The sequence below is a fragment of the Mauremys reevesii genome, linkage group 4 (genome assembly GCF_016161935.1).
Source record: "Mauremys reevesii isolate NIE-2019 linkage group 4, ASM1616193v1, whole genome shotgun sequence".
Classification (NCBI taxonomy): Eukaryota; Metazoa; Chordata; order Testudines; family Geoemydidae; genus Mauremys; species Mauremys reevesii.
Genome location: NC_052626.1, coordinates 53,816,308 through 53,832,081, shown reverse-complemented (window position 1 = coordinate 53,832,081; position 15,774 = coordinate 53,816,308). Strand labels below are relative to the sequence as shown.

Sequence of the window (15,774 nt, the reverse complement as noted above, 5' to 3'; positions counted from 1 at the left end):
ATTTAATTCAGGGAAATCCTATAGTCTGTATTATACAGGAGGTCAGACTAGATGTTCATGTTGGTCTCTTCTGGCTTTATAATCACTGAATCTATTAATATAACTTTACTCATGTCCTATGTCAGTACGACTCATGTGAGTACAGTGAAGCACATGCATAAGTGTTTGCAGGCTCAGAGCCAAAATTAGATTGATATCATACCATAGTGGATGGGGAAAGGGGAGAGATACAGTCATTAATAGAAAAAATATATTGTTTAGGTGAAAGAGCATGATGTTATTTTGTGGTAACAAAGATCCTATACTATTTTTTATTTTTAAATGGACAGACACAGAAGGTAAAATCATTTGTAGAATGTCAGTCCCTTTAAGGCAGTTTCTTCATCCTCGGTTTCAAGTTTCAACCTCCTAGGCAGATTAGTTTCTCTGTAGGCAGTAATGGCAGGCCAGTGTTTGTAATAGCTCTGAAAACAGCAACTAAACAGGGATCTGGCAGTTCTGCCTATTCTGGCATTGAGCCCATAGCTCAAGCTAGTGCCAGGTCCCACACCTAATGCTTCTGCTGAAGCCTGCACCTGTGCTGGTTTTGATACTGATTGATTACCTACATTGTTGGAGTAATCCAGGATTCTGCCTTGAAAAAGCATTGCCATTTATCCTAAGCCTTGCAATCAACAGGACTGCATAACTGTTTGTGCAGTCCTTTGTGTATTTACAGTGACATCAGACAATTCCTACAGCTTGACAGTAATTTCCAAAAGGAATGTCGATGAACAGGTGTTTGTGTAAATGTATGTAATTATATTCAGTATATCCATATCTGTAAATGGATGTTGATAGGACTATAATATATACACACGTGTGTGTGCACACACACGCACACATATAACCTTATAGATATTCATATATTTAGAAGAGAAAGAAGACAATGGTGGGAGTTACGAAGGTTTTATTTGGCTTTAAGTTTGGGTTGCTTGTATTACTCATAAATATCAGTGTCACAAGAGAATTCTGCAGATGATCCTGTGTAAATACTCATATAATCTTCATACCCTACACCATGCCATCATGAATTATGTGTATGATGCTTATTTTACAGAAAGGGTGTTTAGAGATTTACTTAAAAGTGTATGCTATAGAGCAGTGGTGGGCAACCTGCAGCCCGCGGGCCGTATGCGGCCCTTCAGGATAATCTGACTGCGGGCTGCAAGACATTCTGCTGACATTGAGTGTCTGCAGGCATTGCCGAACGTAGCTCCCATTGGCTGTGGTTCGCAGTTTGCCAATGAAATGCTAAGGGAGATGAGAGAGGCTGTCAAAATAAAGAACTCAATAATAGTGGGGGATTTCAATTATCCCCATATTGACTGGGTACATGTCACCTCAGGACGAAATGCCGAAACAAAATTTCTCAATACTTTAAATAACTGCTTTTTGGAGCAGCTGGTACAGGAACCCACATGGGAGAGGCAATTCTCGATTTATTCCTGAGTGGAGTGCAGGATCTGGTCCAAGAGGTAACTATAGCAGGACAGCTTGGAAATAACCATAATATAATAAAAATTAACATTCCTGTGGTGGGAAGAACACTTCAACAGCCCAACACTGTGGCATTTAATTTAAAAAAGGGGAACTATGCAAAAATGATGAGGTTAGTTAAACAGAATTTAAAAGGTACAGTGACTAGAGTGAAATCCCTGCAAGCTGCATGGACAGTTTTCAAAGACACCATAATAGAGGCCCAACTGAAATGTATACCTCAAATTAAAAATCACAGTAAAAGAACTAAAAAAGAGCCACCGTGGCTTAACAACCATGTAAAAGAAGCAGTGAGATATAAACAGGCATCTTTTAAAAAGTGGAAGTGAAATCCTAGTGAGGTAAATAGATAGGGGCATAAACACTGCCAAATTAAGTGTAAAAATGTAATAAGAAAAGCCAAAAACGAGTTTGAAGAACGGCTAGCCAAAAACTCCAAAGGTAATAAGAAAATGTTTAAGTACATCAGAAGCAGGAAGCCTGCTAAACAACCTGTGGGGCCCCTGGACGATCGAGATACAAAAGGAGCACTTAAAGACAATAAAGTCATTGCAGAGAAACTAAATGGATTCTTTGCTTCAGTCTTCACTGCTGAGGATTTTAGGGAGATTCCCAAACCTGATCCATCCTTTGTAGGTGACAGATCTGAGGAATTGTCACAGATTGAAGTGTCACTCGAGGAGGTTTTGGAATTAATTGATAAACTTAACAGTAACAAGTCACCGGGACCAGATGGCATTCACCCAAGAGTTCTGAAAGAACTCAAATGTGAAATTGCGGAAGTATTCATTATGGTTTGTAACCTGTCCTTTAAATCAGCTTCTGTACCCAATGACTGGAAGATAGCTAATGTAACACCAATATTTAAAAAGGGCTCTAGAGGTGATCCCAGCAATTACAGACCAATAAGTCTAACGTCAGTACCAGGCAAATTAGTTGAAACAATAGTAAAGAATAAAATTGTCAGACACATAGAAGAACATAAATTGTTGGGCAAAAGTCAACATGGTTTCTGTAAAGGGAAATCATGTTTTACTAATCTATTTGAGTTCTTTGAAAGGGGTCAGCAAACATGTGGACAAGGGGGACCAGTGGACATAGTGTACTTAGATTCCAGAAAGCATTTGACAAGGTCCCTCACCAAAGGCTCTTACGTAAATTAAGTTGTCATGGGTTAAGAGGGAAGATCCTTTCATGGATTGAGAACTGGTTAAAAGACAGGGAACAAAGGGTAGGAATAAATGATACATTTTCAGAATGGAGAGGCGTAACTAATGGTGTTCCCCAAGGAACCAGTCCTATTCAACTTATTCATACATGATCTGGAGAAAGAGGTAAAGAGTGAGGTTGCAATGTTTGCAAACTGCTCAAGATAGTTTAGACCAAAGCAGACTGTGAAGAACTTCAAAAAGATCTCACAAAACTAAGTGATTGGGCAACAAAATGGCAAATGAAATTTAATGTGGATAAATGTAATGCACATTGGAAAAAATATCCCCAACTATACATACAATATGATGGGGGCTAATTTACAACTAATCAGGAAAGAGATCTTGGAGTCATCGTGGATAGTTCTCTGAAGACGTCCATGCAGTGTGCAGCGGCAGTCAAAAAAGCAAACAGGCTATTAGGAAAAAAGGGATGGAGAATATCTTATTGCCCTTATATAAATCCATGGTACGCCCACATCTTGAATACTGCATACAGATGTGGTCTCCTCATCTCAAAAAAAGATATATTGGCATTAGAAAAGGTTCAGAGAAGGGCAGCTAAAATGATTAGGGGTTTGGAACAGGTCCCACATGAGGAGAGATTAAAGAGGCTAGGACTTTTCAGCTTGGAAAAGAAGAGACTAAGAGGGGATATGATAGAGGTATATAAAACCACGAGTGGTGTGGAGAAAGTGAATAAGGAAAAGTTATTTGCTAGTTCCCATAATATAAGAACTAGGTGCCACCAAATGAAATTAATGGGCAGCAGGTTTGAAACAAATAAAAGGAAGTTCTTCTTCACACAGCGCAAAGTGAACCTGTGGAACTCCTTGCCTGAGGAGGTTGTGAAGGCTAGGACTATAACAGGGTTTAAAAGAGAACTAGATAAATTCATGGAGGTTAAGTCCATTAATGACTATTAACCAGGATGGGTAAGGAATGGTGTCCCTAGCCTCTCTTTGTCAGAGGGTGGAGATGGATGGCAGGAGAGAGATCACTTGTTCATTACCTGTTAGTTTCACTCCCTCTGGTGCACCTGGCATTGGCCACTGTCGGTAGACAGGATACTGGACTTGATGGACCTTTGGTCTGCCCCAGTATGGCCATTCTTATGTTCTTATATTCCCAACCAGTTGGAGCTGCAGGAAGCGGTGGGCCACAGGTAGCCCACCACTGCTATAGATAGTTATTAAAAATACAGTTGGTACTGTTTTTATATCCCTTCACTTGTAAAATGCCTTCATACCACAAATTCAACCATAGAGGATTTGGAAATAGAGGAAAATCATAACAAACATCTCATAATCACGTAAAAGAGCTTTCTACCTATAAGGTAGTGACTTTAAAGAAGCTAGTTTATCATCTACAAAGGCTAGAAACAAAGGGATTATATCATTGAAAAGGGGGAATTCGTTCCTTTCGAATTATATATTCATAGTCATAATGGATCGTGAAACCTCTGACTGGTAGAGGATCATGTTCTTTTTGAGCAGAAATTCAACATTTTGGAGGAGAAGGAAGAGAAAATATTGTGACAAGTTGTTTTGGGGGCAAAACCGAGACCCAACACCACAATATTGACACTGTTATTATGATGGTTGTGCGATCATAATATGAGGGGGTAGGAGGAAGGGGCACAACCAGGCCATCAAGGTACTGTTCAGCACTGACTAATTTCATGGCAACACAGTTTTAACCTGCATTCACTGTGGTTCCAATGCTAAATGCCTGTTTCATGATACATACCATCTTAAAATTAACCAGAGAAAGCAACTGTAAATTAATGAAAAACTAATTTCATGCTAGCAGGAAAAGTAATACCTTTTTCTGCTTGGTTGCACTGCACAGCTTATAGACATATATGAAAGGAGGCAACTCTTGGAACATCACTGTTTTCCATGTGGTTGCTCATGGAGGGGCAATCTAGTTTGAGTGTTACCTATTTGCTGTCTGAGAATCCTACCCCTTTATTTTCTAGACATACTTGAGGGGTTGTGAGTCTCATGTAGCCCTGTAGGCAACAGCAAAACAGAACTACCCACAGAAATGGTAGAATTTGTTCAATTAATGGGAAATTATATGGATGCTGTTGGATGCTAGTATGTTGTAAGGTATGTAATGTTTGGAGTGCATATGATGTTTGTGCTTAGTTGCAGCCTTCATCTTTCTACCATTATGTTACATTCGGTAGACTTGTTTTAAGGTATAGTTGGCTCCCATAAAATAGACTATTGCCCCGTCTTTTACACCTTCCTAGGAGGAATGAATAAAATGAGGTCCAATCAAAGAGTGTCAGCTCCTCTTAGAGCATAGCTTTAGTGTTTGCAGTTCTTGCTAAATTCCCCTTGAGCCTTTTTAGAGGCAGCCAGGGCTAAGGTTCCTCTCCTAGATAATGACCTTTTTGTAATTTAACCTTTTCTGAGAATTTCCAAACATACTGCTTTCACTTAGCTGGATCCTTTTACTCCCCAGTGAAGCCAGACATTTATGTAAATGTTGAGTTCTCAATGCAGACTTTTGACCCAAGCCAGTGGAGGGGGGGGAGGTTTGCTAGGGATCAGCCCCATAATTTAAAGAGAGCACTTTAATATTGGAATGAACTATATCATATATGTTTGGAGGGGCTTTTTTAGGAGAAAGGAAAAATACAAAAAGGAGATTATGTGGCTAATTATGATGACCTAAATATTCAAAAGTGACTACTGATTTTTGGTGGGTCTGTTTTTGGATGCCTAGCTTGAGATACCTTGAAGGGGCCAGATGTTCAAAGGTGAGATGCACAGAGGAGCCAATTTAAGGTTAGACCAGTAACCGTAATTCTGGCATTTGCAAGTTTTGAGTGCTTCACTACACAACATAAATTTGATTATATGTAGTTTGATGTATGTATTTCAATATATAATGTGTAATTTGTCTGCATGCTTACAGGATATTTTCACCAGGTTCTAATTCATGCTAGAAGACTGCAGAATTGTTCATATTGTTTTTGTATTCCTTTTTTATCTTGCTTTATTCTGCTTTTTCCTCATTTTGTAGATTTAGTGTGTAATAAAAATGCAATAATGTACATAGTTGCATAAGTTGCACGCTGTAGGAAAAAATCATTTAAAATTATGGGCCATTGAGCAGCAAATGAATTAATAGCACATGGAGGTAATGCTTATAGTAATATTCAGTCAAAGACTATGGGCAAAATTCTACCCTAGCTCAGCATTGATGTGTTTAGATGTAGAGGAGCAGTATTAGCAAAGCCAAGTCTCTTGGAGTCACCATGCCATACAGAACAGGGTGTCTCAGGAGGACTCGGTAAAAACTCAGCGTACAATGGTTCTTTTGCTGCTCAAAAAATGAGAACCATGCACACTCTTTCTTCCCATCCAATATTTGCTGTTGAACACAGAGTGCATGAAGGTGCATTGGGGCATGGCCATGACCCTAAGCCAACTAGTTATGTTTCCTTGGGTCTACGGAGTACTTGCAGATACATTAGTTAGGATGTCCTTCACAATGTTCAAGAGAGTGCTAGTTATGTCGAGGTACAGGAGTAGGCACTTTGCATTTTTTTCTTCCTAATGCACTGAACAACACAAGAAAATAATTTACCCTTAGGGAATGTCTACATTGCAACTAAAAACCATGGCTGCCCCGTGCCTGTTGACTTGGGTTCGCATGGCTCGGGCTAAGGAGCTGTTTAATTGTGGTGCAGACGTTTGGGCTCAGGCCTTTAATCTGAGCCCTGTGAGCCTAAATCAGCTGGCACAGGCCAGCCGTGTGTTTTTAATCAGAGGGTAGACAAACCCTTAGTTTATACATTCTGGAAGGTGCTGTTTTCCGTGGTCTAATCCAACTGCTGTGGATTTTAATAGATGTTGATGATGCTTGTGGACTCACTAGATCAGTCCAATGAATATTTTTAGGATACATTCATTTTTTGAAGTCAACCAGTCAATCACTAGAACGTTTTTAACTTTCCTGTTATACTTTCCTAGACCTCAGTATCAAATATTTTAAGTCAGAGATAACTATTGAATTCTATCTTTCTATTTTCCCTCCTGCCTTTGAATAGTACCACTATCCTTTCCCTATCACTAGTATCTCAGGAGGATGTTGAACAGCAGCTACTAAAGTTAGACATTTTTAAATCAGCAGATCCAGATAGCTTGCATTCAAGAGTTAAAAGAGATAGCTGAGAAGCTTGCTGGACCATTAATGTTGATTTGCAATAAATCTGTGGAGCTCAGGGGAAGTGCCAGAAAACTGGAAGAAAGCTAAGGTTGTGCAAATACGTTAAAAGGGTAAACGGGATGACCTGGGTAATTATAGGCCTGTCACCCTGACACTGATCCTGGGCAAGATGGTGGAGCTGCCAGTATGGGACTCGATTAATAAAGAATTAAAGGAGAGTGTCTTCAATCTAGCAGAGAAGGGTATAACACAATCCAATGGCTGGAAGTTGAAGCTAGTCAAATTCAGACTGGAAATAAGGTCTATGTTTTAAACGATGAGAGTGATTAGCCATTAGAACAATTTGACAAGGTTTGTGGTGGATTCTCCGTCATCAGCCATTTTTACATTTAAATTTTTCTTTAAAATATGCTTTAGGAATTATTTTGGGGAAGTTGTATGGCCTATGCAGGAGGTCAGATTAGACGGTTTCTATAGTTCCTTGTGGCTTTGGAATATCTGAATCTCTCATTTCTGGTAAAGTATATCTGTACTGGATAATGGTGGTATAGCTTTTATTTATTACAGTATTGTCTTGTCTCTGTTACCTTGAATATCGTCAGTCTTTACATCTGTTGTTTTACGTTGCTGAATCTGTGTTATGATTCCATACTTCACATCAGCAATATCATAGTGTATTGTGCTATTTTGCGGTCCAGATAATGATGAATCCTGTTGCCTTTCCTCCATTATTTGTCCTAAGATTAAATTTCCGTTTAGCGCTAATATTCCTTGTTATAAAAATCTTAAGGTTTTTTTCTTTTTTTTAGGTTTCAACATGACAGTTTACCATAGCCTAGCACAATATTCACTTGTTTATGTCAGAATATTTGTTTCAATCAGGTGGAATCTCCAGACAAGTTTATGATCTGTAGCTGTTCTTGCGAGGTAAGCTGTAATGAGATTAGTATGCCACCTGTATCTGAGGCAGATGGACCACAGAAAACCCCTCCTATCATCTGGAAATCATCGGAACATAATTCTCTGCAATACAGTGAGTTTTGAATACTGCGTATCGCTCTCTCATTAGGAGAGGGGTTATATTTATTTCATATACTATTGTGAAATAAATTTACACATTATAAAAAAAATTGTAATCTTTTTGCTGTCCAGACAATCTGAAGAAAAAATGCATCTGGGATAATGCATGTAAGGAAAAACTTTTTGTTTCTGCACAAGGAGATCATCTTGGGTGATCACATACAGTATTTATACTTATGCGTTTGAGATTAAGTCCAGGACTGATGCTGCTTCTTGAAAGGATAGCCCTGTCAGTTTTTTATAAGAGAAAACACCAAGTTTTCACAGCACTGCCGCTGTCCATGTAATTTAATCTGTTTTATAATTTAACCTTCAATTAATTGGATTGGAGAAAAGGTTATGGTGACTTAAAAAAAATCACACATACTCCCCCCAGTCCCTGCATCTTTTAAAAATATAAAATAACAGCCTGCTCTGCCTCAATTTTCAGTGTACCAAAAAGTCCCTTATGTACTTTCTCTGGTGATTGGAATGTGAAAGTGGTACTGTTACAACTTTCTTTTCAATCAGACTACTTTCACAATTTCATTTGGTGTCTATGCAGCTTCTTGTGCTGAGAAGTGACTTCAGGCTGTTCTATCTGGAAGCGATTGACTCAGATTTATACATCTGTGAATTCATACATGTAATTCTCATTAGTGTTAATGAGCAGTACAACCTACCAGTGTTGAACTCCTCCTTGATGATATGCCCATGACTCCTAGTATTTGAACTGTAATGTTCTGAATCTTATTTATCTGAATTAGAGCCAGTTCCTGCATATAGTTACTTCTGTCAAGGAATTGCATTCACTTACATAAAGGCAGTGCAGTGGGACTATACACAGAGCCCTGCATGGATACAAAATGTGTATCTGCATCTGATCTGCAGTCTGCAAATATGGTCCACAGATCTAGATATCCGCAGAGCTGGGCTTGAACTATACATGCAGGAGATTGCAGATTCACACCCTTAGACTACAGCTCTGAGACAAGAGACTTTGGGTGAAATCCTAGCCCCATTAACATCAGTAGTAAAACTCCCATTGACTTCAGTAGAGCCAGAATTTCATCCTTCATCTTCCTCCATGTTATAAGGCATCATGTACATTTTAGAAATAAATTATAACTCCACCTTGCATTAATGGGAATATGCAACCATTGCAACACTGCATGGGAGAAGGTTGTGTTCATGCAGAAAATAGCCTCCCCCTATGTCCTGTAATTGTTAATTGAAGAAGTACTCTTCCAGTAATATTTTCAAAAGTGCCCAAGTCCTATTTTCAAATTGACAGTTTGATTTCTGAGTTCCTATCAGCCAACATTTTCAAAGATATTTAGGCATAAAAAAATGTGGCATGGAGCCTAATTGGAATTTCAAAAGGGCCTTAGCAGGTTAGGCACCTAACTACCATAGACTAGGCGGTATAGCTAGTGAAATTGCAAGATGGACAAATAGTACTTTAGATAACGCAATTTTTAAGAAAATAGTATATTCTGGAGAAAATCTGTGGGAGATGATTTTGTCAGGTTCCATTTGGAAGCGCTGATGGCTGCACATTTACTTTTAATTGTTGTGTTATATCTTACTGCCTATAAATCATTTTTGATGATCTAATAATCTATAATTTTGCTCTAAAAGTTTTTTCTTCCTGAGCATAGACAATTCAGTTTAAAAGATTTTCTTTGATAAACCTTACTCTGATGTCTTTTGTTTTTGTAATCAGATTGATTTTCTTTCATTCCTTTAGGTAAGCCATTAGAATGTTCTGGAAAATCCCTAAGTGGTTACCAGTGGGTTTCAGGCATCACTGCCCGCTTCCTTCCACTAGAAGGAAGGAGCATTCAAGATGCAGCTCAGGAGGCATTCTCTTCCCTCCAAGGTGCTTTATTAAGCTGAGCCATTATTTATCACTAAAACAATTGTTTTTTTTAAAATACAGTGCAAAGTAAAGAGCTGATATATTTTTATGTTTCGATAACTTTATATTCTATAATTATAAACTTACCACCTCAGGCCTGCCTCAGGCTGTGAAGACTGCTATCTTTAATATTGAATACACTGTAATGTGCACAGATTTTGAAGACCCTAAAAAGCAAGGATAGGGGATAAAATCAGTATATCAGAATTATTTCCAAAATATTCTTAACAGCTTTGTGGAAGACAACTCTATCATTTTATGTAATGGAATATATATAGTATATATGTATATGTAGATATTATGTTTACATAGTCTGTCTGTGCATGTATGTTGTAGAAGCTGGCTGCTTGGTAAAGTGCTTTTTTTACCACAATAATTTTAAATTAAGTTTTCCAGAAAGCTGTTGCTCTTGTACATTTTGGCATCTAGGATTAGGTCAGTAGCAGTAAATCTCATTTATTACTTAATGCAAAGGAAAAATTGTTGTCTTGGGAATCATGGAAGCCAGATTCCTTGCTATCACACTCTTTGAAGATATTGACATATAAAACAAAACGTTCCAATTTTGTTTTGCAGTCTTTTTGCATTTTAAACTTTAAATAAAGAATGTTTATGCAGGCTTCTTTTTCATTCATAAAAATGAAAATCATTCTTAGTGACTGCTTGGGTAGACTTGTATTCTTGTTCACGAATTCTTGTGATATATTGGCCCATAAAATCTTTACATTCGGCTTGTGCAGCTGAGTTCATGACTGAATACGGAATGATAAAGAATCTTTAGCATTTTTAGAAAGCAAAGAAGTCATGCTTTCTAGATGGTCTTTAAGCTAGTTTTTAACAGCCAGGAAATCAGCAAAGAGGGTGTAATCAAACTTGTAGTTAAAGGCACTAGTGTTTAGTGTAAATCTTTTGGGCATAATCTGTAAATTGAAGCAAAGGGGCTCTATAACATTTTCCTTGGTTCTCATTTTATTTGTTTGGATATCTGCCAATCCAAACATTATATGTTTTTGCCTTGCCATCCATCAGAAGTTTTTTTAAAAACCTACATATTGTGTCATTGGCTAGTTGAGTAGCCTATTGCTTTCAGCAAATTACTTGTATTTATTGTATTATCTGTATTGTTTTCCATTTCTGGCAAAATAGTAGCTTTTTGATCCTTGGTAGTAAATGTCAATGCTCACATTTCCTGTTGGGTTTTTGCCTTTTCGTATGGAGGGTGGGGAAAGCTGAATGAATTATGATCCTGTCATCTGAAGAAACCACAATATGTTTCTTTGCCAAGTTTTTCTGAGCGCTAAACTGATCATCTGCAGGTATGCATGAGCCTTTTCCTGAACTCTTACTAGCAATGTACGCAGGACTTCAGCCTGTTCTCTATCATGCTGGGAGAATGGAGCATACACAAGTCCTTTTAACTTGCAAGGTTAATTGATTTAATCACCTCTAAAGAAGATGAGTTTTGCCAGAAGGATTTAGAAATGGAAATTTGCTACTGGACTTCATGAAACATACGATAATCCTAGCCCATTATATCAAAAGCCGAAGAAGGAATCTAGTGCAGTACTTTTTCCATTTCTTTACTTTTTCAACCTATATTTTTAATTCAGACTTTTCTTACTTAAACGTTTTTGGAAGGAGACAAAAATTACAATAGTAAATGTTATCAATAGAGGGCCAGTTCCTGAGCTATTATAAATTGTCATTGTCCATAGGCATCAGTGATCTGGCCCAGAGTTGGATGTATTACAAAGTACAGACTGTACTGATGTTCTCTCTTGTGCATTTTCAGGATAAGGATCCTACTCAGGTCATCCATTAATAAATACATGTATGCAGTGTAGTTGTAGGTGTGTCGGTCCCAGGATATTAGAGAGACAAGATGGGTGAGGCAATATCTTTTATTGGATGAACTTCAGTTGGTGAGAGAGACAAGCTTTTGAGCCACACAGCTTGTCTCTCTCACCAACAGAAGTTTTCCAGTAAAAGATATTGTTACCCACCTCGTCTCTCTAAATAAATAAATAGCATTCTGGCCAATAGTAGTACTTTCATTTCAAAAGCAGTTCTGTCCTAATGAGGCTGAGTCATACCTGACCAAATCCTACAGACTCCTAGATGGCAGTGAAAGGCCCAAAACTCAGTAGAAATACCATGTACTTCTTTTCTGTATCATGGATGAAAGCTCTGTGGAGGCTATCTGTATGAACGAATGGATGGAGGATTTGTAGATGGGGCCAAGAAAATGGTGTGTGGGTGTGTAGGTAAAGAGTTGTAGTTAGAAGCTTCACCAAATGTGCCTTTCTACCAGACACAGTCCTTCATGTCACCAGCAGTGCCCTGCTTCCGTATTGGGAGAAAAATTCCATCTCCCCAGTTCCCCCAACACACATGCATAATTCCTTTTGCAGGGCAGAGCAGGATTTCACCTTTACTATCTTTTTTTAAAGTTATCCTTTTTATAACAAAGTTAAGAATTATGAACATTAAGAAATAAATTCCCTTTCCTTTCAATTTGGTCAAATACAGTTATACATCAGCAAATTAGTTTTTCTGTTTAGCCCAGTATTTCCTCCCCAAAAATATGTTTCAAATCATACACTTCTCACACACTTGAGAAAAAAATAATGCTTGGCTAAAATGTTCCACTGACTGGAGGTTTGAAAAGTGCACTTATTTCCTAACTGATTGAAGAAGAGCTCTGTGTAAGCTTAAAATCTTGTCTCTGAATATGTTTAAAAGAATGGAGACATTTTACACGAAAACTATTTGCTTTCACTTTAGCCTCACTCAGCAGATTATCTTTATGCTCTTATCCTACTTGCTAATTAGAGGGAAAATATCTATGTCCAATCTATAACTTTAAAGGGCAATATAGCCAAAACTATCATGAAGGGAGGCTTGCGTAGCAGTTAACTCATGTCACATGGGACCCTATTACTGTATATGTTCTGTATTCTTTCATACTTTTCAGAGAAAGCTTTGTACTTAGTTTAGCTTTTGTAGCTCCTGAGACTTAAATGCAGAATACGAGGACCACACAGTAATATACTGTCCCACAAATTTTGATAAGGCACTCAGGATGGAAATATGTGTTCTAAATTGCATCCTGTTAACTCTCCTAACTTTATTCTTCTTCCTCTGTACAATCAGCTCTGGTTGAGTCAATTTTCTCACCAATATCCCTTTATCCTGAACCCAGTTTATCTGTTCTCTGACACCAAACGTGTGTGTCCTTCCTTCACTCCTCTGCACATCACCCCAGCTCCTTTAATCTCTCCAACCATTTACTTACTTATACTGAATTTGCCATTGCTTGATCTCCAGCAAGTGCATGATAAATTGCTGGAAATTGTAGTTTATTCTACTACCCATTATTTTTATTTTTGCACAGTAGCACAGTGGAATGTAGTCTGCTGTATATATGTATTTATTAAGATACAATGTGTTTTCTTAAGGCAAGTGTAAGTTCAGGTTTGAAGAATTTTCAGTTATGTTTTATCTCCATATTATCAGATAAAATTAACACAAAAAAGCACTTAATACAAAATAAGGCTAGACCATCAAAGATTATTGTAAGGGGAAAAGTAATATATTACTAAAGCACTCAGTCATGTTAAGTAAGTGTTAGGTTATTATCATTTGATTTTCTTGGACAAACATAAGATGCCTCTGCTATCTTTCTATGCTCATTTAAAATGTCCTATCTTTAACAGCTATATTATTTTTTTTTCTGGCAGCTAATATGAATTCAAAGGGATTGGAATTGAAAGATATTATTTTGGTCCATCTGTATATGAAGAACATGAAAGATTTTGCTGTTATAAATTCAGCTTATATGACAGAGTTTGATTTGTGTCCACCGGCAAGGTAGGATCAGACTATTGCTATGGTATATTTATGATACACTGTAATATACTGTATTACTACTATATTTATGAAGCTTTTGTACACATTTTTGTGTGTCTCACATACCAAAAGTAGGCTTTTGTCCACATTTTTCTGGGCAGCATGCTGTTTTTTCGTCATATACATTTTTATTTCCTTGATGGAACAATTGCTACAATAGCATAAGCATATCTACTGTGTAATTAAAAGCATGTGTGTGGCAGGGAGATGCTGTCAATGTTCCGAGTATGATGAGCCTGACTCCTTTTGTTGGCAGAGACCAAGCTTATCCCTTTTAGTATATGTCTAGTGTCTGTCAGACTAGAGCTACAAACTTCCTGCCAAACCCAGGTCTGTTGGAATGAGCCAATCTAATAGTCTAAGCCTGCAAGATCACCCACAGATCCAATTCTGTACTGCTCATGACTTCCAGGTTATGTAGCAGTTTTATGTTGGAAACTGGACTGATGTAGCAAATGCTTACGTCACTAAAAATCTTACTACAATTTTTGAAAGTTGTGTGTCAAATCTAGCAAATTCCATTTACTGATAAAGTAAAAGAGAATTGTCTTTTTGTTTTGGATTGTTTTTTAAGAGTGCATGGGGGGGAAGCAATAGATGTGATATAGCTCAATGTTAGCAAGGGTTTTGATACTGTGTCACGTGACCATCTTATAAACAAACTAGGGAAATATAGCCTAGATCAACCTACTATAAGGTGGGTGCACAACTTGAGAATTATGCTCAATAACTGGTGAACAATCAAGCTGAAATGGTATATTGAGTGGGGTCCTGCAGACATCTGTTCTGGATCTGGTTCTATTCGATATCTTCATCAGTGATTTTGATAATGGCATAGAGAGTATACTTATTAAGTTTGCAATTTCTCCCAGATTGGTATTGTCTGCAAGTGCTTTGGAGGAACGGATTAGAATTCAAAATGAACTTGACAAACTGGATAAATGGTCTGAAATAAATAGGATGAAATTCCATAAGGACAAATGTGAAGTACTCCACTTAGGAAGGAATAATCAGTTTCACAAATACAAAATGGGAAATGATGGCTTAGGAGGAGCATTGCAGAAAGGATCTGGGGGTCATAGTGGATCACAAACTAAATAGGAATCAACAATGTAACGCTGGTGCAAAAAAAGTATTTAGTTCAGGGCACCACACTTTAGGAAACAGGTAGACAAATTACAGACAGTCCAGAGAAGAGCTTCAAAAATGATTAAAGGTCTAGAAAACATGATCCACAAGGAAGTATTGTAAAAATTTGGTTTGTTGAGTCTGGAGAAGAGAAGGCTGAGAGGGGACATGTTAACAGTCTTCAAATATATAAAAGATTGTTATGAAGAGGAGGGTGATAAATTGTTCTCCTTGACCACCTAGGACAGAACAAGAATCAATGGGCTTAAATTGCAGCAAGGGTGATTTAAGTTAGACACTAGGAAAAACTTCCTAACTTATAAGAGTAGTTAGCACTGAAACAAGTTACCTAGGGAGGTTGTGGAGTCACCGTCATTGGAAGTTTTTAAGAAGTGGTTAGACAAGCATCTGTCAGGGATGGTCTAAGTCAGGGGTTGGCAACCTTTCAGAAGTGGTGTGCTGTGTCTTCATTTATTCACTCTAATTTAAGGTTTCGCGTGCCAGTAATACATTTTAATGTTTTTAGAAGCTCTCTTTTTATAAGTCTATAATATATAACTAAACTATTGTTGTATGTAAACGTTTAAGAAGCTTCATTTAAAATTAAATTAAAATGCAGAGCCCCCAGACCGGTGGCCAGGACGTGGGCAGTGTGAGTGCCACTGAAAATCAGCTCGCGTGCTGCCTTCGGCATGCGTGCCATAGGTTGCCTACCCCTGATCTAAGTAATACAGAGTCCTGCCTCACTGCCGGGGACTGGACTAGATGACCTATTGAGGTCTCTTCCAGTCCCACATTTCTATGATTCTTTGATTTCCAGAA

General features: G+C 37.8%; 1 protein-coding gene across 9 annotated transcripts in view; it reads left to right on the top strand.

Annotated features, from left to right (window-relative positions):
- The window catches only part of DPH6 (diphthamine biosynthesis 6), a 380,184-nt gene that overhangs the window by 175,256 nt on the left and 189,154 nt on the right, over window positions 1–15,774 (top strand). For all 9 annotated transcript variants that reach the window (XM_039533241.1, XM_039533240.1, XM_039533239.1 and 6 more), the window contains exons 9-11: window positions 7,818–7,968; window positions 9,745–9,876; window positions 13,656–13,785. In XM_039533241.1, the coding sequence (XP_039389175.1) occupies window positions 7,818–7,968; window positions 9,745–9,876; window positions 13,656–13,785 (413 nt within the window). The remainder of the gene's footprint in view (window positions 1–7,817; window positions 7,969–9,744; window positions 9,877–13,655; window positions 13,786–15,774) is intronic.